At 38.5% G+C, this 23,770-nt stretch overlaps 1 protein-coding gene across 1 annotated transcript; it reads right to left on the reverse strand.

The window, feature by feature from the left end:
- Positions 1–462: 462 nt before the first annotated feature.
- On the reverse strand, positions 463–22,293 carry RNF212B (ring finger protein 212B). Its single transcript, XM_057722886.1, has 14 exons — positions 22,194–22,293; positions 20,302–20,354; positions 19,714–19,788; positions 12,210–12,325; positions 11,530–11,590; positions 10,783–10,811; positions 9,631–9,677; positions 9,367–9,409; positions 9,146–9,206; positions 8,722–8,770; positions 3,495–3,534; positions 3,096–3,196; positions 2,348–2,409; positions 463–841 (listed from the first exon to the last, which is right to left on the reverse strand). The coding sequence occupies exons 1-14, from the start codon at positions 22,291–22,293 to the stop codon at positions 776–778; spliced, it is 903 nt and encodes a 300-aa protein (XP_057578869.1). The 3' UTR covers positions 463–775.
- Positions 22,294–23,770: the final 1,477 nt, after the last annotated feature.

The raw sequence follows: 23,770 nt of genomic DNA on the forward strand, positions 1-23,770 counted from the left end.
CTACAAGGTCATTCCTAAGACCTAATTTATTTCTGGCAGATGCTATCTTTACATTTTCCAATATTTTTGCTTAAGGTATGCCTGCCAGTGGCCTACGCATTTAATCCCTCATCCCTACCCCTTAGTACCCAAGGAAGAATAAATGTTTGATCTCAGTGGTAGTGTTATTTGCCCATTCCACCATTTGAGACTTTGCAATACCAACAGAGTTGCAGTAAGCAGTAAAAGGGCATCCTCTTTATTTTATTATCTGTGTACTTTAGTAAGTAAGCCTGTGTCTCTGCTACCAAACAGAAAGGAAGATCAACATATTTAATAGGAACTAGGCACAGAGGAAACAACAGACAAATAGAAAAAGTATAATAAATTAGGACAAGGAACAGAGTTGTTGCTTGATAACATTGGCAGTGGGAGGATCTATCCAAAGCTAAAAAGTGAAATCCAGAAATAAAACATGGTTAATAAGTATATTACTCCACCCCCACCCCCAATGATGCCAAGAGTTGTTTTTATAACCTTGTTTCAAGTTCCAGGAAATAAGGGCGCTATCTATATCTTGTGGGAGAGATATAAACATCTTCCTGAAACACTGACCTGACTACTTTTGTGGGAAGTAATAAGGGGTGTATAGGGTAAAGATCCAGAGAGAGAAGGTACAGGGTGAAACCAGGAAAACAAGGCAGGGGTACATTTTCCAAGGCCGTCACACCTAAATAAGTATGAGATGCTACCGTCATCCTTCAGCCGTACGTATAGATCAGACCTTGACAATGGTCTATCTAGGAGTGTTCCATGCTTCTCTCCCCCTGGCTAATCCCATCTGCCTCTGTTGGTAGAGATTCTGCAGCACAAGACAGAAAGGCAGTTAAGAATGAGTATAACAAAAAGGGCAAGTAAGGCCCTCTCAAGTCATTATATGAAGTTTATACTGACTGTAAACCACTGCTATTGCTTCCCCACAGTTTTCTCCATTTCATGAAGACTAACTTTTCCAAACTATACATCTAGTGTGACAAAGGCTTTGTTGCTACTTAAGAAACTGGAACATTTTGGTGGTTTATGGTGATAAGGCAGAATATTTGAAAACCCAACTGTTTTGGGAAACCTGGAACATGACTACCATACCCAGAGACGATTACCAGGGAAGCAGAATTCTTATGCCTCTGGGGAAGTGGTACTTTCTTCAATGACTCTTTAAACTTTATTATGGAAATTTTCAAAAAATACAAAAACAGAGTGGTATAATGAACTCACATGTACCCATCACCCAGCTTCAACAATTAACTCATGGCCTGTTTTCTTTCATTTCTACTCTCTCACCCTCCCCCCCTCCACTAGATTAAGGTAAAGCAAAACTCAGACAATCATTTAACTTTCTATCCATAAGTATTTTAGTATGCATCTCCAAAAGATAGACTTTTTAAAAACATAACCACGATAGCATCATGCCTACAAAAAAAAAAAAAAAAAAAAACCCAAAACCCTGTTAACAATTCCTTAATATCAAATGTTCACTAAGTATTCAATTTTCCTCAGCTGTCTCATAAATGGTTTTTTACAGTTTGTTCCAATCAAGATCCAACTGGAGGCCATTTATCTGCAGATGGTTTATACGTCTCAAGTCTTTTTTCACCTGTAGATTAACCCCTCCATTTACGAGGATCTTGGAGGGATGTTATTTCCTCAGTGCTGTCTCTTAAGGCTTAGACCCTAATTCCTTGCTGATGAAAATAAAGGGCATTTTGGAATATGAGAACAAAGTATTTACCTACCTTAGTAGGTCACCAGGAGCTTGGCCTAAATATCCTTAAAACCCAAGCCTTAAAAGTGAACTTAAAAGGCAAGACTGGACTTTTCATTTAATAGAACTCCTTACAAACCTCTCCTCTCATTCCCATGCCCTTTTCCTCTTGTTTCCTGGATCAGAATCATAGTCTCATAAATTTACAAAACATTATTCTGCTATTGCTCTCTGGAGAAATGAAAATGTCTTTTTCTAGTTCAAGCAGTACCTCTATCCAAAAGATATAGTCCATTGAAAATCCCTTTCTGTGAAACGCTTGGGAACATCATTTGTGTCCACATCCTTAGTTTTCCCTGGCCAAGACCTCTCAGTTTAAAGCCTTTCATCACTATGTGACCTAATCTTTAAACCCCAAACCAGGAAGCTAATATGACAGTAGGATAGAATCGGAGTGAGACCACTCTGGAAAACTGTGTACATGTAGTTACCACACTTGAAATCCGTGTCACTCTCCACTGGTTACATTCTATCACCTTAACAAGAGACCAGAAAGAGGCATTAAGTGTGCAGGCCTACCGACAAGTTAGACTAGCCAGGGCTCACCTGCAGGGCTGACAGCTGGAAACCAGGAAGACTCTCCAGTGTGGGTCTGCTTTCCCTCTGACCTGAAGGATGGAATTAGATGGTGAAAGATAACTTCCTGGAGGCAGTTCCTCAGTATTGTTATTTATGGATGAGGATAAATAAGTGGTTTTTAATTTGCAGCACACTACTCAGAAGAGAAAAGATTGTTAGCTAAGCAATCCCAGAGGTGGGTTATAAAGTCCATTCTTTCCCCGTAGGGATGGAGTGCTGACATGGAGGTCTGAGATTTGAGTTTAACTTTGAGTAGAAAGATGTAGAGAATATAAAGATTTTGGTGGGTTATGAAAGACGACTGCCCCTTATCACAAAGACTGGAAGCAGAGGTACCTTTTGGGAAAACATGAGGAGGAAAAAGGATGCTGGTTTTATCATTCTCATTCAGAACTGAGCTCCCAGCAATGTTCCAACATAGGGATCTCAAAAGAAACAAACAAAAATCCAGTTTAATTCTACAGGCCAACTTTCTGGCTAAATAACAGAACTCCTGGTGACAGGATGTGATATTTAGGCACAATCCAAAGCCTGCCTTCACTGTGAAGGAAATGGGGTAACTCTTAAAGAACATTAAGGAGTCAAACTTGAGGCAGTGCTTTGTGCAGGAGCTGGGGTATAAAAATCCCAACTTCTTTTCACCTTGAAAATATTCATTTTAGTGTATATGTCAGTGGTTCAAGATCTACTCCTTTGGGAATGTTATTTAACTCACCTGAATTATTGGGGGTGAGGACTCTTGTTTGACCTGAATCCCTACCATTTAGGGATGGTCTGAAAGGAAAAATCCCCTGTCCGGAGGAGGCAGATGAAGGTCTAAGGAGAGGAAATAAGAGCATCAGCAGAGAAAAGGAAAGGTTAAAGTAAAAACCATGTGTAAAGGAAGAGCCTATACATCTAAACCAGAGAGGAAATAAATCCCCTGCTTGCAACTGAGAATACAATTAAGTAATTCAGATGTATATTAGACACAGTACTGTTCAACTTTCTCTTTTGTTTACAATGTAGATTATAAACTTCAGTGGTATAGGCCAGTGGAGAAGTAACCACAGGGCTGCTGGCAGAATGTCAGTGGGAAAAGATCTCAAGTGAAAGGAAGCACAGTGTTACGTACCTATAAGATAGGCTGTGAGTAGAAGCTGGTGAAGGAGTTTCTGAAAAGCACAAAAATGAGCCTATGAGATAATCCACAAACTGAGAAGAGATCCAGGTATTCTGGGGGCCAGGGCAAAGGAATAGGCGGTCAAAGATTTTTGGTATATATGTTAGGCTTAGGGGCTAACGGCAAGTGAAAAAGCCCACAAGACACCTAGCAGTGGCTCAAAAAGGTGTTTCCTCTCCCTTTTATGAGTTTGTGGACCAGAATCCATCACGGCCTTGATGTTCTCTCATGTATCTATGCCTTGGTTTCCCCTCTAAGGTGAAGATTACCAGAAAGGATGGCTAAAGACAAAGGGTCATTAAATTGGGTGGGAGTGACATCAGTAAAAATGGTAGAGTAAGGACCTCCACAGATTCTCTCCCTAAAAGGAATGAGAAGAATGGCAAAAATCGTCAGAATCAATGTTTTCAGAATTCTGGAAATTAACAAAGGGTTTTTAGCAATCTGGGGAATCTCTATTCCAGAAAAATAGCTGAATGTAAGTTAGAACTGTGAGCTTTGTGATGTTTTAACTTGCCCTATCCCCATTTCTCCCTCTCCAGCTCCATGGTAGCCTTGAAAATCAACAGTTTGGCAGTCATCATAGGGGACGGAATGGGGTTGGAGCTCTTTCAAAGCCTCATTCCCAGAGAACTGTCATTACTTGACCTGTCCAGTTGTTCAATGGAAGACTTCACTTGCAAGGTTGCCTTTATTTGACCTGACTTGGAGCCAGAGTTACCAGGATTTGGAGCTTAGAGTTCACCAAGTTTGAAAAGGCTTTTCTCCAGGAGTGTTCATTGCAAACAATTAGAGACACTTGCTTAGGCTGCCTGAGGAGGTGAATATCAATTGGGACAAACAACAGGCTAACCAAAAAAGCATCAAAGGAAAAGCTGTGGAAATGAGTTGTCCACCGAGACTTTGAAAAGGAACAAGTTCTTGGGATTCTAGACCATGTGCCTGCACAGGGCTGTGTGTATGCTCAGGAAAGTCTGAAAAGGCCCTAAGCTCTCACCTTGGGCTTACCTTGAGGTCATACAAGCAGAAGGTGAAGGATAAGGCACAGTCATCAATTGCCTGGCTGAGTGTTGAAGGTGCACCCCAACACACAGCCCCCCAGCAAACATTGAGGGATTGATTGGTACCAGGCATTTAAGGAAATCTCTGTCCAATCGTTAGCCGACCACTAAGCTTACCAAATAGAGACCTTGGTGGCCACACATGAGAAAGAATACAGATTTTACAGAATCAGTTTTAGAATCACTAAACAAACAATGACAAACAGCAACAACAACAAATCTTGGGAGGGGAGGAAGTATCTGATACATAGAGTTGCCATGCTATATTATTTAGCTGTCCAGTTTTCAACAAAAAATTATGAGACATGAAAGAAACAAGAAAGTATGACCTATATAAAGGAAAAAAGCACAAGCAATAGAAACTGTCTTTGAGGAGGCCCAGATACACTGGACATTAAAGACAAAGACTTTAAACCAGCTTTTTTTTGGCTATGCCAAGCGGCACACGGGATCTTAGTTGCCCAACCAGGGATCAAACCCATGCCCCTGCAGTGGAAGCACAGAGTCTTAACCACTGGACTGCCAGGGAAGTCCCAAAATCAGCATTTTAAACATGTCCAAATAACTAAAGGAAACCATGTCTAAAGCACTAAAGTATGAGAATGGTCTCATCAAACATAGAATATTAATAAAGAAATACATTAAAAAGGAGCAAATATAAATTCTGGAATTGAAAAGTATAATACTAAAATGTAAACTTCACTAGCGATATGAGCAGGCAGAAAAAAACAATCAGCAAAAATTTGAAGATAAATCAGTTGAGATTATCCAGTGTGAGGAAGAGAAAGAAAAAGGAATGAGGAAAAATGAACAAAGCCTCAGAGACGTTGGAGGAATACCATCAAGCATAATAGCATGTGCAAAATGGGAGTGCAAGGCGAAAAGAGAGGACAAGGGGCAAAAAGAATTATCTGAAGAAATAATGACTGACAACTTCCCATATTAGATGAAAACATTAATCTATACATCCAAGAAGCTCAACAAACCCCAAAGATGATAAATTAAAGAGATCCACACCTAGACTCATCGTAAACTGTTGAAAGCTAAAGAAAAAAACAACCTTCGCAAGAGGGAGGGGATATGGGGATGCACGTATAAATACAGCTGATTCACTTTGTTGTACAGCAGAACCTGGCACAACAGTGTAAAGCAATTATACTCCAATAAAGAGCATTAAAAAAAAACTTTTTTTTAAAAAAGAACCTTGAGGGACTTCCTAGGTGGCGCAGTGGATAAGAATCTGCCTGCCAATGCAGGGGACCCGGGTTCGATCCCTGCCCCAGGGAGATCCCACGTGCCGTGGAACAACTAAGGCCGTGGGCCACAACTATTGAGCCTGTACTCTAGGGCCCGTGAGCCACAACTATTGAGCCCATGTGCCACAACTACTTAAGCTCATGCGCCTAGAGCCCGTGCTGCACAGCAAGAGAAGCCACTGTAATGAGAAGCGCAAGAGAAGCCACTGTAATGAGAAGCCCGTGCACTGTAACAAAGAGTAGCCCCCGCTCACCGCAACTAGAGAAAGCCTGTGTGCAGCAATGAAGACCCAACGTAGCCAATAAATTAATTAATTAATTAATTAAAAAAAAAAAAGAACCTTGAAAGCAGCCAGATGAAAGGGATTCTCAATAAAACTGGCACTGATTTCTCCTCAGAAACCGTGGAGGCTAGAAGATAGGAGGATAACGTATTCAAAATGCTGAAAGAAAGACTGTTAACCAAAAATTTTAAATCCAGCAAAGCTATCCTTCAACAATGAAGGAGAAACTAAGATATTCCCAGAACAAAGTGAACAAAGTGAAGAGAATTCATCACTGTCAAGCCTGCTTTACAAGAAATACTAAAGAGAGTCCTTCAAACTTAAGTGATAGCACACTGGACAGTAACTCAAATCTACATGAAGAAATAACAAAGATCAACCCAACAAGAAGATATAACACATATATGTGCACTTAATAACAAAGTCCTAGAATACGTGAAGCAAAAACTGACAGAATTGAAGAGAAAAATTGAGATTTCAATACCGCACTTTTGATAATGGATAAAACAACTAGACAGAAGATCAGCAAGATGGAGATTTAAATGGCACTATATACCAACTAAGTCTAACAGACATCTATAGAACACTCCACCCAACAACAGCAGAACACACATTGTTTTCAAGTGTACACGGAATCTTCCCCAGGACAGACAATGTTTTAGGCCATAAATTTAAAAGGATCTAAATCATACAAAGTATGCTGTTCAACAACAATGAAATGAAATTAAAATCAGTAACAGAAGGAAATTTGGGAAATTAACAATTATGTGGATAATCAACACTGTGAAATAATTGATGGATCAAAGGAAAAAATCACAGAAGTTAGAAAATACTTTGAGATGAATGAAAACAAAAGCACAACATACTAAAACTTGATGCAGTGAAAGCAGCGCTCCGAGTGAAATTTATAACTGTAAACGTCTATATTAAAAAAGCATATCTCAAGTCAATAATATTACTGTTCACTTTAAGAAACGAGAAGAACTAAACCCAAAAGCAGAAGGAAAGAAAAAGATCAGAATAGAAATAAATGAAATGGAGAATGGAAAAATAATAGAGAAAAATCAAGAAAGCCAAAAGTTCATTCTTTGAAATGATCAACAAAATTGACTAATCCTGGGGGTGGGATAAATTAAGAGGCTGGGAGTAACACACATGTACCACTATGTATAAAACAGAAAATCAACAAGGACCTACTGTATAGCACAGGAAATTATACTCAATATTTTATATATATAATAACCTATACGGGAAAAGAATCTGAAAAAGAACATATATATATATTCAGTTATATATATATAATACATATGTATGTACATGTATGTATTGAATATATATAACTGAATTGCTGTGCTGTACACCTGAAACTTACATGATACTGTAAATCAACTATAGTTCAATAAACAAACAAAAAATGCAACTTCCTTCTTAGAAGGAAGTTTAAAAAAAACAGACTAGAGGCTTCCTAGGTGGCACAGTGGTTGAGAATCCGCCTGTCAGTGCAGGGGACATGGGTTCGATCCCTGCTCCAGGAAGATCCCGCATGCAGCAGAGCAACTAAGCCTGTGCACCACAGCTACTGAGCCTGTGCTTTAGAGCCCGTGAGCCACAACTATTGAGCCCATGTGCTGCAACTACTGAAGCCCACACGCCTAGAGCCTGTGCTCCACAACAAGAAAAGCCACGGCAATGAGGAGCCTGTACACCACAACGAAGAGTAGCCTCCGCTCACCACAGCTAAAGAAAGCCGGTGCACAGCAACAAAGACCCAACACAGCCAATAAAATAAATAAATTTAAAACAAAAACAAAACAGACTAATCCATTTTTTTAAAAAAACAGACTAATCTTTAGCCAGGCTGTCAAAGAAAAAAAGAAGAAAGCCTCAAATAACTAAAATCAGGAATAAAAGAGAGTATTACTAACCTGACAAAAACAAATTGGCTTGAACACCTACATTTTTCAAAGCAGTGAATATGAAAGAAACGGAGAGAGACTATTTGGTGAATTTTGAAAATGGTTATCCAGGAAGACAGCTGTGAATTTCAAAATTGCCTCTTGAGAAATGAAGGGAAATCCTAAGTATTCTCTATGGACTGACTAATGCCTTGATAAACAGTAATAACAGTAATAGTTCTAAGGGGAAAGAGACAAGAAATTAAGTGCGTGAAACCAAAATATTTCTTCATTGGAATATTTTTATGTTTGATACGCAGTGGAGAAGCCAGATAGCCTTCAGGCTAACATAATCGGCATCTAGTTAATCTTTCTTTTAGATCTAACTTCTACTGCCATCTTGTGGCAATTAAAATCCAGGTCAATTATTTTACTCAAAAGTTATTCTCCATGTCCTGACCAGAGGGTTTCAATGACTTTCTACTACTCAAGTTTCAATTTTCCCGTTATCAGTTTGAGAACAGAAATATCATTATTTGCAAAGTAGTGTCTGGATACCTGGAATCACTGTCTGGAGAAGAAGTAAAATGGCATTTTATTACAGACAAAAAACCAGAAATCTGCTGGTATCTGCACAGAATGTGTTGGTTTCTGATACCTTCCCCCCACCCTCCCCCTCTCACCAGTATAAGAATCTCTGGGAGTGCTCCTTCCCTGCAGCCCTCTGGCTCCCTGAGGGACAAATAATAAACATTAATGAATATATCCCAATTCTCTGGCTTCCATATTTCATGCTATGGATACACACTGAAGCATATGTTGTTCTCCCAGAGTGGGTACGCTAGTCCAAGAAAGATCCACACTTTACTCCTTCCAAAATGAACATGACAGACGCTGTTAATGCAGTCCATTTTTCACCCCTATTCATTCCAAGTCATGAATTAGGTCAGCTTCTAACATCAGGTCTGCATTGCCAAAAGAGAGCCCAGGCATGGCATCAGATAATTCATGCCAAAACCAATATAAGTTTAATATTCTTGCTTTAATCTTGGCTTTCATTTAACATTAGAAATATGAATCTGGAAAGACAATGTAAATATTACTTACTTGTCCCAAGTTACTAAAGCCAGGCACTCTATAAGGGATAGACTCCACTGAGGAGGACCGACTGTATAAGGCAAAACAAAAAGGAAAAAACAAACCTGGTGTTAAACTTTTACACAGACATAAAGTTTCCTCAGTCCCTACCTCAGCCATATCTACACATTTCTTTCATCTTCCATCTTTTGCCAACATCTTTTAATGCTGCCGTGTAGCTTTCTACTCACCTGACCACTTGGCTGCTATGCTGAGAAATGGGTCGTGGGGTAACTGAAAGGAAATAAAATGCAGAATGAAAAGTTGCTATCAGTGGTGTGCCCTGCCTTGCCTAGCCTATCTGCTGCAAGTGAGTATCTAGGAGTATGGCCTTTTCATATCATACATAAGATTCAGAAAATCACATTATACTTTCTGAGAGAAAACCATCTTCCATATGGGAAAAGGATATTTACTCATCTCACACAGATATTTGAGCAAAACATGGTCTCCACCTGACTGTGATGGAGAAGTAATGCCCACTGGTCGAGGTGTGGTTGACCTGCAAGGGGAAAAAAAAAAAAGAAAGGCAGCTCTATTCTCTCTAAGCAGAATTTAGTGCCACCTTAGAGGATCAATCAGGTCATTATTTACAGAAATAATAGCTTCCTCTCTGAGTATAAATTGCTTACTAATCATGTATTACAGGTATTAGCCCAAAATACGGAGGCAAGGTTTCCATATGGGACTCCTTGGCTCTCCAAACCCCTAAATGAAACCTTCTTCACTTCTCTATTGCCCATAATAGAAGTTCTGAAGTCCTTCTTTTATACTTCCCATAGTGCCTTACCAGGTATTCTCAACTTTCCATATATCTATCCATCTGTCCGTCCATTTATACACCCACCATTCCCTCACTTCCTCCATCCCCTCTTCCCTCTATCCACAAGCACTTATTTAGTGCTCCTATGTCTTAGATCCTGAAGTTACAAAGATAACCAGAATATGGTTCCTGTTTTTGAAAGGCTCACAGACTAGTGGGAGAGGGGGAAAAAAAAAAGTGTTATAATGGGTATACCTGAAGTACAGAAGTATGATAGAACACTAGACTCTAGCTTCTGTGAGTCAAGGGCCATGTCTTTTTAGTCCACTAATACAGAGCTGATATAAAAATATTTAACAATTGGTATGGTACAGACATTTACAATTAGAATAATTGGTAATGTACACCCAGCACCTAACACAGTGCTTCACAAACAGTAGGCACATAATGAATATTTATTGAATAAATGAATAATAGAACATCTAGCTCTGCCTAATAAAGTCTTGACAGAGGAAACGACATGTGAGTTAAATTTTGAAGGATGAGTAGAATTTCATAAGATGACGGTCAAAGGTGAGCATTACATTCAAGATTTTACTTCAGCACTTTTCAGTGAGTAACTCTTTCTTGGAGAAGAGAAAGATCAATTCATAAACCATTTCCTCCACCTCAGAGCCCACACAGGAGTTACAGCCAAATGTCAAGAAAGGATAGAATTCACTTTGCTGTATAGCAGAAACTAATACAACATTGTAAAGCAATTATACTCCAATTAAAAGAAAAAAGAAAAAAGAAAGGACAGAAATTTTCAAAGAGGGATGGTATGGGGCCTGATAAAACTGACCTGCTTCCTTGGTACCAACTTGGAGATTCCTGTAGGTGAAAAAAATGGGAGTGAAAGAAGCTGTAGCTCAAGGGTCCCAATCAATGGATCTTACTTGTCAGATATCTAAGCTGCAATGTCCTCTAGTTGTGGTTACTAAGATTCCCAACAGAAGAAAAAGCAGCAACAGTGAGTGTTTCCTTATAAAATTATTAGCTCTGGAGGAAGAAAGTTTTAGTTCCTCTTCACAAAAACACATTGGGAATCCTGTAGATTGATATATGTGGGGAAATACAGAAAGTCTATGGGGAGAGAAAGGAAAATGACAGGATTACCATGTGCTAGAATAGTTACAAGAGTAAGATCAAAAGGAACATTACATAAACACAAAGAACAATCTTGGGAAGAGAGAAATGTCTAGGAAATTGAGTTAGAGGGAGAGGAAGCATCCTGAGGTGCCTTGGGATTCTTGAAGAGAAATTTTAAGTTACAACAAATATCGCTTCTGTAAGAGAGCTTCCCATGTGGTAGGTCATGACTCACTGATGTTTGAGAATGGGTTACCACTGTGTTAAAGTTTGTCCGTTCATCCCTTCAAAGTCTTCTGTGACCTTGTCCATTTACTACAGTGTGCTTGTTGTACAAATATTATCAATTATTACCTGCCATGATGTGAAAAAGATTAGGAAACACTATTCTATTCAGTCAGCTAGATAGGTGGGCAAAGTAGGCAAGAAAATAATAGTATGAAAAATCTATTTCATTCACCTTTAGAATGGCTAGAAATTTCTTCAGTTCTCCATTCTCTTTCCTTAAGACTGACAGCTCTCTAGGCAAAAGATGGAAACAATCAGCTCCAGCAGGTCAGTGGGATAAAAAACCTGATTTTTATTATCAACATCTAGTTAATGCCTCCGGAGAGATGCTTGCCACTATACAAGGTGTTTCTGTCAGAGATCTAGTGATTCAGGGGGGCAATGGCAGGGGTTTGGTGGTGGGAGGAATCAGGAAAAGTAAGTAGTCACTCGGTATGATTTCAGGAGTTTGCGTAGAACTGCATTTCCTCTCCACACATTTTCCCCGGGACTGCTGATGTCTGAAAATTTCCATCAAGGATTCCATCTTTCAGCTTAAGCTTTCCAAAACACACCTTCCTAGAGGGAACATTTTAAATGCTATCTGCCATCATTATTACTGTGAAAAAGTCATGTCTGATTTCTCTGAAGAGGCAGTTTTCAACAGATAGAAGTAAAAGGGGAAAGCTATAAAGTAGGGAGGGCCTCTCGAGGGAAGAAAGAGAAAAATAAAATGGAGATTGAGGCACCAAAAATTCTGTACAAACATAAACAAACATGGAACAATTTTTAGGCTTGGCAACCATAAAGAAATAAGGGCTATAGCTTCTCTGAAAAGAAAAAGGCTCTCTGGTGATTTGACTTGTCACTTACTTATCCTGGTTAGTCAATGTTTGCTGGGCCTCCTGCATGGCTGCTTCTAACTTTGTAATTCTATGCTTATAAAAGGCGATGAGGAGATCTGTTTGTTTCTTCTGGAAACTCCACACCTACTAGGAAAAAATAGGCGTTTGACATATACCCCCCATAACTCCTTTCCCCTTACTTGTAGCAACAAACAGAAACGCATCAATTCATACTCTATTAGTGATCATTTTCTTCTGGAGCATCTGACCTAATTCGTGATTCCCCAAAACTAGGGAAAGCCAAAGCTTTTTATTTCCAGAATAATGCCTTCCTAATATCTTAATGAGAATATTCTGATATAGGATGACCCTTTAAAAATATAACCATTCATCTTGAGCAAGAAGAGTGACAACCAAAAATATGTTTCCAAGTTTAGAACTGATCCTTTTTTTTTTTTTTTTTTTTTTTTATTTATTGGCTGTGTTGGGTTTTCTTTGCTGCACACAGGCTTTCTGTAATTGCAGAGAGCTAGGGCTACTCTTCGTTGTGGTGCTTGGGCTTCTCATTGTGGTGGCTCCTCTTGTGGAGTACGGGCTCTAGGCGCACAGGCTTCAGTAGTTACAGAGCGTGGGCTCAGTAGTTGCAGAGCATGGGCTCATCAGTAGTTGTGGCTCACGGGCTCTAGAGCACAGGTTCAGTCGTTGTGACACACGGGCTTAGTTATTCTGCAGCATGTGGGATCTTCCCGGACCAGGGCTCGAACCCGTGTCCCCTGCACTGGCAGGCAGATTCTTAACCACTGTGCTACCAGGGAGGCCCTTAGAACTGATTCTGACCTTACTTGTTTACTATTAGTTTGGACTCAGCTTCCACATTCCTAGCTACTACAGAGCAGTGGTAACCAATTTACTTTCCCTGAGATACTCACACAGAGACACTTGCAGGCTATTTATGTTGCTACAGTAAAAGGCAAAGCGGCACAGGAAGAGATTACCTATTCCTGAATTTTATTTCTGGGCATGGGCAAATAATTTTATCTTTTGCTTTAATTTACCATTTGATATACTGATGTGCCTATCATGGGATTACTGAATCAGATCAAAAGTTAATATTTAGAAAGTATTTTAGCTTTGTCAGACTCTACTTTTGAATACACAGCAGTATTTATGTCTCATCTGTTTCCTCCTTACTCAAACGGTAAACCTTTTGTCTAAGGTCCTTCCTAGATCTGGTACTTTTGTCATAAATTTTTTGTACTCATCTAATTTGCAGGCTGCTTTTGCCACCTTTCTAAAGAATTCTACTTCCGAATTTATATAGTCCCTAGATTCTTTCCTTTCTACGCAAAAGCAAACAAAACTAATTCTACACAGATAAGAATTTACTGTAGTCTACTTTATTTTTTTAAAGTTGTTCTTATTTTCGATAAAAGTAAAACATTCATTTTAGAAAATCTGAACAATGCAGAAGCAGAAAAAAGGCACTCAATCCTGGGAGTTATCTAAAATGGCAAAGGGTTGGGGAGCAATAGTATTACGGAAAGATGAAATATATAGCCAAGAGACAGTACCCCAAACATCCTAACCTACTTTTGGGATCAGTTTGTGGTAAAATTGTTAGCATCAGGCTTCAGTCAAGAAAGCCCAAATCTTGCCCTAGACCAGTTACTCCTCCCTTAGAGATCACCAAGGGCCCTCTGTGCAGAGAGGACAGACCCTCACTGCCCCCCCCCCCCCCACACACACACTGTGGAACTCCAGGGAACCAGGCTAAACTACTCAGGGGGGCCTTTTGCCTAGGCCTAAACAGGCCTGCTTCACCTACTTACCCAAAAAAACTCAAACCCAAATCTAAGATCTGACCATTCCAAGAGGAAGAAAGACCAATCCAGAAAACCACCACCAGCAAGGGGACGTGTTAGAGGAGACAAGCAAGTAATTTTGCCTGATGCTAGAGTACAAACGTTCATCCTATTTCAAGCACATCTACCAAAGAAGATTCTAAACCCTGACTCAGTAATGAATCTCAGTATTTTACAAATCTCAGTTGTGAGCAAACTCATTATTCTGTCTCATTCAAATCCTTCAGCCTCATAAAAAGGTTAGCTTCTTTTTTTCTCCAAAGAAGGACAAATTTTGCTTACTTTTTTTTTAAGTTGGGGTTATTTTTATTACTATAATAAAAGTAGTTCTGTTGATACATTGGATAATGCCAAGTGTTAAATATTGTTTATTTTATTGGAGCAATGCATGAAACCACCTACTTTGATACTCAGATTCCTCTCCTGTATCTTCCCACTAGGACCAAGTAAAGGCATCATGGCCTGCATGCTCTGGATTCCCACTCCTTTTAGAATTGATAACATGGAACATAATTTTATTTCATGTACTGAAGAGAGTACTTTAAAACTTCAGTTCTGAATTAGGTCCAGTTAATGGCAAGAGGCTGGAGAAAATGAGGAAGCAACCACTGAAAGATATTGAGAGAGGCACAGTAACGGAAGTAAAGAGGGAGCTCAATGGTTTATTATGAGAATACATCAGATATTCTGGTCCAATGTTGGGTGCATATTTTATTGCCTTATTTTAAAGGGGGTTCTTGTTTGCTTTGGAAATGATTAGCTTGACCAACTTTTCTTTTTTTGTACTAAAGAATGGCTTTTCTAATTTTTACTTTTAAATGTCGGAGTTTTTTTTTTTTTTAGTTGAAGATTTATATTCCCATGTAATTTTAATGTCTTGAACATTTGTAAAGAGTTGCTAAGTTATAGAAATTTACTTCAAAAGTATCGGTAAATTCACTATCTCCCTTTGATACTCAAAATCTATTAGTTTGCCTCCTCTATCTTTGGTAAAACTGACTCCCTTGTTCCTTAATATCTAAAGGTCTTAGTATTTTTTTTTTTTTTTGGCTGTGCCAAGGCATAGCACGATCTTAGTTCCCCAACCAGGGATTGAACCCATGCCCCCTGCAGTGGAAGCACAGAGTCTTAACCACTGGACCACCAGGGAATTCCCATAAGGTTTTAGTATTTTGAATTATATTTCAAGGTAATCATACAGTTGAGAAGCAGAAATTTCTCTTTTCCAAGTATTCTGGCTAAAAAAAAATGAGAGGAAATGACAAAATTAAAATATCAGCATTTTGCAATTCTTAATGAATTAATGGATCTACGTAAAGTTCATCAATGGCTACCATTACACAAAATGAGAGACAGAAAACCATTACATACTTCTTGCTAGAACACAACACTGCTATAAAGTAGTCTTGCGTCATTCCCCCCCACCCCCCAGATTAAAGGATTCTGATTAAGCCTAAATAACTATTAACTTACAGAAAATATAGAGCACAGACAAGCATACTGAATGACTCCATGCAGATACAATGGACAAAATCCATGCTGTGAACAGCCCTACAGCACAAAAGACCATTTTCTTCAACAATAGTAAAAAAAGAAAGGAGAGGAAACTTATATAGTTTAAAAAAAACTTGAGACATAACGGCCAAGTTAACTATACAGATCTTATTGAAACCAATTCAAAGTTTTAAAGTAATTATGAAAAACAATTTAAAAAAATAAAAAATAAAGTAATTATGAGACAACTGAGGAAATGTGACTGCTTACTGATTATTATTGAATAATATTAGGGAATTATTATTTTAGCATGACATGGTTATATTTAAGAAAAGAGCACCCATCTTTTAGAGACAGACTCAAATATTTACAAATTGAAATGATATGATTTTTGGTTTTGGCTTGAAAATAATCTGAATGGGGTGGCAGGAGGTATAGATAAAGGAAGATTGGCTATAAGCTGAGAATTGGTGAAGCAGGTGATGGGATACATGGAACAGGGAATAGTATGGGTTCTTGTCCTTTAGCAGCTCATCACTGTATAGTAGAAGAGACATTCAGACATGCGAACCAATAACTAAAACAAAAGGTGATATGCAGAACAGAAGAAGTATGTATAAAGTATAGAAATAATAATTAAGAAGTAACTTTAGTGTGGATGTCAGGCCTTCCAGGCACGGAGGTATAAAACTCTATTACACACTACATGGTATATAAAAGAACTACAAAGAACTAAACCTACCCTGTAGATTAGGTAATAAATAACCTATATAAGAACTTATGTTGGTAGGTAAAAGGTGAAGTGGTAGTCGTGGATGAGACTGGAGAGGTTGGAGGGAGCCAGATCTTACGGGAACTAGGTGTCACTCTGAAGAGTCTGAAACAGGTGATGGGAAGCCACCAAAGGCTTTTGAAAAGGCAGTTACATGTTCAGATTTGTAACTGCGATAGTAATTATGGTGCTCAAAGAGATTTGAGCAAAAAAGAATCCTAAAAATGCTTCCTTATCAAAAGCAAGGGGACTTCCCTGGTGGTCCAGTGGTTAAGACTCTGTGCTTCCACTGCAGGGGCAAGGGTTTGATCCCTGGTTGGGGAACTAAGATCCCACATGCCGTGCAGCATGGCCAGGGAGTTAAGCTTAGGGTTGCACAGTTTGTGATCAAAGCAATATTACCTCTCACACTGGGGCTTAAGGTTCCTCGACCTGCTCAGTAGTGATAAAGAACTCACCTATACTGTTTCAGAAGTCTTAAAAACTGACATATGAACTTTTTCTTATCAGGTAAAATAATCTTTGACTAAATAAAACCTTTCTTCAAAGGCACCATTGATTATCTCAGTTGTTCAACCTTTAAATTCAAGCGAGGGATGGAAAACTGGTCTCTATTTATGAGATCAGGTCTTAACCTGATTTTATTCAAACGATTTACATGGTAGTTATCTATGTATCTCAGCAAAACATGTGACTTCAGAGTCAGTCAACTACTGATCAGGGCCAGCTGCCTGTATCTGTAGGTAAAGTTTTACTGGAATTCAGTCATGCCCATTTGTTTACAGACTGCCTATGGCTGCTTCTGTGCTACAACAGCAGAGTTGAGTAGCTGCAACAAAGATTGCACAGCCTGCAAAGCCTAAAATATTTACTGACCTTTCAAGAAAAAGTTTGTCAGTCAATCCCAACACTAAATTTATGAAAGTCTTTCTCTGTATTCTCTTTTATCTTTATTTTATTTATTTTTTTATTTTTTGGCTGCACCGGGCATGTGGGATCTAATTCCCTGACCAGGAATACGAACCCATGCTCCCTGCATTAGGAGTGCAGAGTCTTAACCACTGGGCCACCAGGGAAGTCCCTCTGTATTTTCATTTGTGCCTTTTGTTCTGACTTTGTCTTTGTGAATCTATCTCTTTCCCTTTCTCTCAATCTCTTCTCTCTCTTTATTTCCTACTCTATTTGATGCCCGACCTTGTCTGTTCTTCCTATATGTATTTACTTAATGGACATTTATGTTACTTCTTCTTAAAGTGGATGGGCCCAACAAAATGGGAGAAAAATGTTTGTAAATCATTTACCTAGAATATATAAAGAACTCTTACAACTAGTAATAAAAAGACAACTTGACTTAAAAATGCACAAAGGATCTGAATAGACATTACTTTATAGATGATGAACAAGAAAAGAAATAAAAACAAAAAAAGATGATGAACAGACAATAAGCACATGAGAAGATGCTCAACATCATTAATCATCAGAGAAATACAAATCAAAATCACACTGAGATACCATTTCACACCACTAGGATGATTATAATAAAAAAAAGACAGATAAAACAAGTGTTGGTGAGGATATGCAGAAATCAAAACCCTCATATACTGCCAGGAAAAATGTAAAATGTGCAAGCACTTGGGAAAACAGTCTGGCAGTTCCAAAAGTTAAACACGGAGTTATCATTTGACCCAGTGATCTAATTCCTACGTAAATATCCAAGAGAAATGAATATAATGTCCACACAAAAACTTGTATACAAATATTCATAGCAGCATTATTCATAATAGCCCAAAACTGGAAACAACCTAAATGTCTCTCAACTGATGAATGAATACATGAAACATATATCCAATAATAGATTATGATTTGGTCATAAAAAGGAATGAAGTACTAATGAAGTTCTGATACTTTCTACAACATGAATGAACCTTGAACACATTACACTAAGGGAAAGCAGTGCAGCATTCAGACAATAAACAAATAAATTGTGTAATGTTAGATATAAGATCTATGATGAAAAATAAGGCAGGATAAGAAGTAGACCTGGGGCTGCTACTTGAGATATGAGAATTAGGGAAGGTCTGACTGTGGAAGAAAAATGTGAGCAGATGCCTGAATGAGACAATCCACACATTACTTGGATCAGTTATTCAACTTCGCAGATTAGGAAAACACATTTTCAGACATTGCTGACTTCACCAAACTGGCACTTCACTAAAGTGATGATTAACTGACCCTTTCCATGCATTTTATCTTGATTACTTGACCATGTGTAATTGGTCCCATGATTAGGCGGGTTAAAATTCGGACTATATATAATTTTTCTACTGATCATTAACTAACCCTTGGTTTAGTTATTAACCAAAGGTCTGCTCTTTCTCTTGTTCATGTGACCTTGTTTACATTTCTTCTTGAGTCTCAGCTGGATTTTATCTACCCATAATGTTAAATAGTATCTCCAATATGATGGTTCACCCAAGCAGCTAAAAGCAGGATACAGTGGAAGCCTTAAGCTCCCTTCCTCTATCTCCAGAGTCAGGATTGATGGGAAGACACCAAAGAAAAATTAAATCTACAGGTCTTCAGCCAAACATGACAAAGGACCATCTTCATGTTTAATAAAAGAATACTCTCATAAAAGTGAGAAGAGTAGAGAAGAAAAACAGTGATAAAATCTCAAGAAATGTGCCCAGATAGGAATCCTGTGAGGCTATGAAATGATCTTGGTGGAGAACTGGAGAGTGAAAGGGAAAAACCAAAGTTTTTATAATTTGGGAACTCTCTCAAATGGTTGTCCTGCCTCCTCTTCACTTCCTCCCACAATTCTATTGCTCCCTGACTGAGTCAATGGCATAACAACATATCATGCATAAGGCAAAGAAAAATATTTTCTAAAATTCAGGCAACCAATTATAAATACTAACTGAAGAATTAAATTTATATGTGTTACTAAGAAAGGTTATTGAAAAATAAGAATGGAGAACAAGAAGCCCCTTCTTGAACTTGGATCTATAAGCAAAAGCTTAAAAGGCCACAAAATCCATTATTTGCAGGGTCAGGCCTGTATATTCAAATCAGTTTTTAGAAGATTCATTAAATCTGCGCAGAAAGATGACGAAGCTCCCTAGAACTTTCTTCATCCTCAAAAATTGCTTATTAGAACTAAGAAGTACAAGGCAAGATGTCAGCTACATAGTGGTTTTTACAGCCTATCACAGATGCTGGGTCAGTAAAAAGTTAACCGTTGAGATTTGTATCATCAAGGAAGAAAGCAAACAGGGCAGCCAGTTTCTCCCCATCATATACAAATGTACGAATGCAGTTTAAAGGGAACCTTTGGAAAAGAAATAAGATGCAATTATAACTTGCCTGGAAAATCAGATTTTCTTCACTTTTATTTCTCATACCTGAGAGATATGACTAAAATACTGCAAAGCTGTCTCCACAGGGCTTTTGAAGTACATCTTCTCCTGAGGTTTTAGCTATGAAGAGAGTAAGACACATCCACAACGGAATGAAATAAAATACTGACAAATATGGTTAAAGATGTACCACCCTTTCTAAAGCACCAGGTATTATTTCACTGTGCCAAGTAAATAAGAGGGCGATCACTACTGCACTAGGAGATGCAGACTATATGTCTTAATCCTCCTTACCTCACACTTCTGTGACAGTAGTCACAAATCCACAAATAATTCTTGTATCTCTTGTTTACCTCCTTTTTTTCCCAATTGCTATCTACACGTTTTGTTTCTTTTTAAAAAAAATTTCAGTTTTTTTTTTTTTTTTTTTGGCCGCGCCACATGGCTTGCAGGATCTTAGTTCTCCGACTAGGGACTGAACCCAGGCCTCCACCGTGAAAGCACTGAGTCCTAACCACTGGACCACCAGGGAATTCCCCCCAAATTTCAGTTCTTAGTCACTGTATACTTTGTATACTTCCTACATACTAGGAATGGGATAAGACTGTTTGTGACAGGGGAGGAAAAACTTACATTATCAGAAAGAGCCAGGTACTTGCAGGCGGTTCCACAAACAGCACATTTTTCTAGGGGGTAAAGGGAAAAAAGTGTTTGGTTCTCATGGGCGTGAGGTAAGATTTCCCTGAAGTACGTGGTAACAGTCAAGTAGGCTAGCTAATGAAAAGATGGTTCTTACTGAATTCAGAATGTCATTGTGCTATAAAAGGACATCAACGTGAGCTCCATGCTTGAAATCAGCACTTCCAAACTTGTATGTTGATGAGCAGTAAGGCTTTCACACTGTCTCTCTACCCATCTCCCTTTTTATAAATTCCCAGTTTTCTTCTGTAGGTGAGGGACAGTAGCCACCCAGCAGGAGTACTGGAGTGTACATTTACTAGAGTCTGGGAAGAGTACCAATGATCTCAACTTTATCATTTTTTATTCCATCTACCTGACAGTAGGCACACATCAGGTACCATAGGAAACTCCAATTATTCCTGCCCTGTTCTCACTTTGCTAATATTCCTGGATATTGTTTTGAAGTTCCCCTGCTCTCATTCTCTAATTAACCCAATCTGAAAGATGTGAAAATTAAAATTTCTAACCTTCCTTTGAAGTTAAATTTTTAGGAGTGGTGCTGGTTATTGATTAAGATAAATGCCCTGTCAGGAGAAAACATCACATGACATATGCTTCACCTTGACAAACAGCTCCAAAGTGAGTTGCTGTTACCACAGTAATAGCTTTGTTACATTAGCAGATAACTTAAAAGGGTCATGAGATCAAGGTAGAGAAAAAGCTTCTCCAGAGCCTATCTAATCTGACTCTTCTTTCATTGGGGATAAAGTTTTTCCCAGTCTTCCTTCCATGTTATTGCCAGAGTGAGCTAGCAAGTGCAAATCATTCTTCTATTTTAAGAAAAAGACAAAACAAAGAAACTTCCACAGCTCTCCATCACCTGCAGGATAAAGTTCAGGTTCTTTAGCCTGGTATATAGAGCCTTCCATCATTTGGCCACTGCCTACCTCTCTAGCCTCACCTCTCACCATTTCTTACATTATCCTTTTATGCTCTATCAATCCCAACCATGTGTACTTCCCTGTATTCAGTTTTATGATGCTGTATTCCTTTATACATGCTATTCTTTTAAACTAGAATGATCTTCCCCACCTAATTCACTTGGCAGACTCCAGTTTCTTACCCAAAACTCTACAGAAGCAACACCTCTTCCATGAAATTTTCCCTGATCAAAACATCCTAAGTCCCTCTTCTGGACCCACATACCCAGAATATATACATACAGAATACAGTACATACCTTGTAAGTATTTTAGCATTTAAATGAAAAAGACACTTTAAGTGTGTCTCACTTCTAAGACTTAACAGCTGCAAGAACTTGGTCAAATCACCTATTTGAACCAGCTCTTCATTTGTAAAATGGGTCTACCAATAATTACCTCCTGGGATTGTGGTGAGGATACATAAGATTGGTATATGTGAAAATACTTTTTAAACTGCAAAGGTATCACCCACCACTATCATCACTGTCAACATTTCTAATTAACTTGACTTCACAGACTATACCACTTCCCATTAGAAATGGTTCTTGTTATCAACCACTTTCCCAATTTCTATTCATCATTTTTATTTTTTCTCTTTTCTCTAATCAGTCTGATAACCTTGTGGCTTTCCCTGCCACAGCCTTCAGAACACTGACAAGCACCTTCTGATGTTCAAGTAATAGATATTCCATTTGCTAAATCATTCTTTGTTAATGGATTCCTCTGGTTTTCATAATTATACCCACACCACCTTTGGCCTACTAAGTGATTTTTTATTCCAAGCTACACAGAGAAGTGGCTAATCATTATTTCTAGGTTAAAAACATTTTCTCCTGAATCTGAAAACAGTTAAATCACTCACCCAGAGTCAAACACTTTTTACAGAAAATATGGCCACAGCTCGTGACAAAGAAATGGGCCCCATCTTTTCGGAAACATCGGTTGCAGTGAAACCAATCCATTCTGCAGCAGAGAAAGAGAATAACCCTGGGCATAACATAATAATAGCTGTTCCAAAACCTACGTAACAATGTTTGCTTAGCTCCTGCTAATTTACTGGGAGGTAGGCATATTATTGTGGGTATTCCAATTGATTGTACATACACCTCTGAAGTGAAAAAAGCAGACTGCAGACTATGCTATGCCATTTTCTAAAAAAGTAAAAGTATACATATTTAGAAAAGTAATAGGACAATGATTTTTTTTTTGAATGGTGAGATTATGCCTATTTGTGTGTGTGTTGCCTTTACACTTTTTTTGTTTTCTAAGTTGTCTGGATTAATTCAGGTACTAATTCATAATTAGAAAAAAATCCTAAAAGAAAAAAGAACCACCTATTTCTTTCAATAGTTTCGTGTGACGCAGCAAGATGGAGCAAGGAGAAGGCAGTGGACCAAATATAGAAGATCACATATTAGCCACTTGGGACACATTTTATCTAAAGGAAACATGGTTTGTGAATGATGTCTCCGTGTGTTCACATTTCCTTCTCCACGGAAACTCAGAATCATAGATCTGGAAGGGATCTTAAAATCATTTAACGTTTTGTCCAATCCCATCATTTTTCAAAAGATGTATCTGATGTTCACTGAAATGTAAGATTTTAAATGAAGAAACTGACATAAAAAATAAGGAGCTGATACTACTGAGCTGTAATTAGTTCATACATTTAATGAATTTATGTTTAATTTCATGAATATACTACAAGAATGTAATATATATTAGATTTCATTTAAAATTAAATTGGAGAAAAAAATCAAAACAGAAGGTAAATTTTCTCCCCACTGAAGTCTTTTCTTTAAAAAAAGTTTTAAAGTAGTTTATGGAGACATTTACTCGAAGAATGTTGGCTAATTTGTGCCACACTTTAACATTTTTTTTCACATAAGGGCAAGATTCACGATAAAAATTTACTGAATAAACGTTTCAATGCAAAGACATTACATAGAGGCATGAGCTTCAGATTTCTATTTGTTGCTCACAGATACACTAACTTCTACCAGAAAGAGAGTCTAAAGAACTGCTGAAAAGGTCCCATTTATATATGCCCTGGTTTGTTTAGGAGAAGCAAGAACAATTTTAATCAAATGGGTTGACCAAAAATGAACCCTTTCAAAGAAGGGCCGTTAACAGGATTTCTGAGAGCAAGACTCGCCCGATTTCTAGGGGTGATGGAGATTTAGCAGAGTCTCAAATTTACCAGTAGCTCTTTTGTGATTACATTCCCTACCTGTTTGGCCGCAGTGATCCCAGAAGGCCTCGGATCTCACCGAAATCAACCAGCTCTCAAGAAGAGCTGGAAATGGCGGGAAAATATGCAGCCAGCTTGGCACCGGGGAGAGGCAAGAGGCTGGGCGTGGCCCGCGACGGTGTGTGAGGCGTGGGCGTGGGCGTGACCCGGGAGTGGGCGGGGTCCGAGCATGCGCGAGGCGTGGGCGG

This window comes from Hippopotamus amphibius, chromosome 2 (assembly GCF_030028045.1).
Source record: "Hippopotamus amphibius kiboko isolate mHipAmp2 chromosome 2, mHipAmp2.hap2, whole genome shotgun sequence".
NCBI classification, from domain to species: Eukaryota; Metazoa; Chordata; class Mammalia; order Artiodactyla; family Hippopotamidae; genus Hippopotamus; species Hippopotamus amphibius.

What these genes read in the sequence shown, in the direction of transcription:
- RNF212B (XM_057722886.1), bottom strand. Translation starts at nt 22,293, where the DNA reads ATGGATTGGTTTCACTGCAACCGATGTTTCCGAAAAGATGGGGCCCAT. An exon ending in ACCTGGCTCTTTCTGATAAT is followed by an intron (nt 19,789 to 20,301) that starts GTAAGTTTTTCC and finishes CTCTCTTCATAG; the next exon opens with CTAAAACCTCAGGAGAAGAT. An exon ending in ACATTGACTAACCAGGATAA is followed by an intron (nt 11,591 to 12,209) that starts GTAAGTGACAAG and finishes TCTTTTGCCTAG; the next exon opens with AGAGCTGTCAGTCTTAAGGA.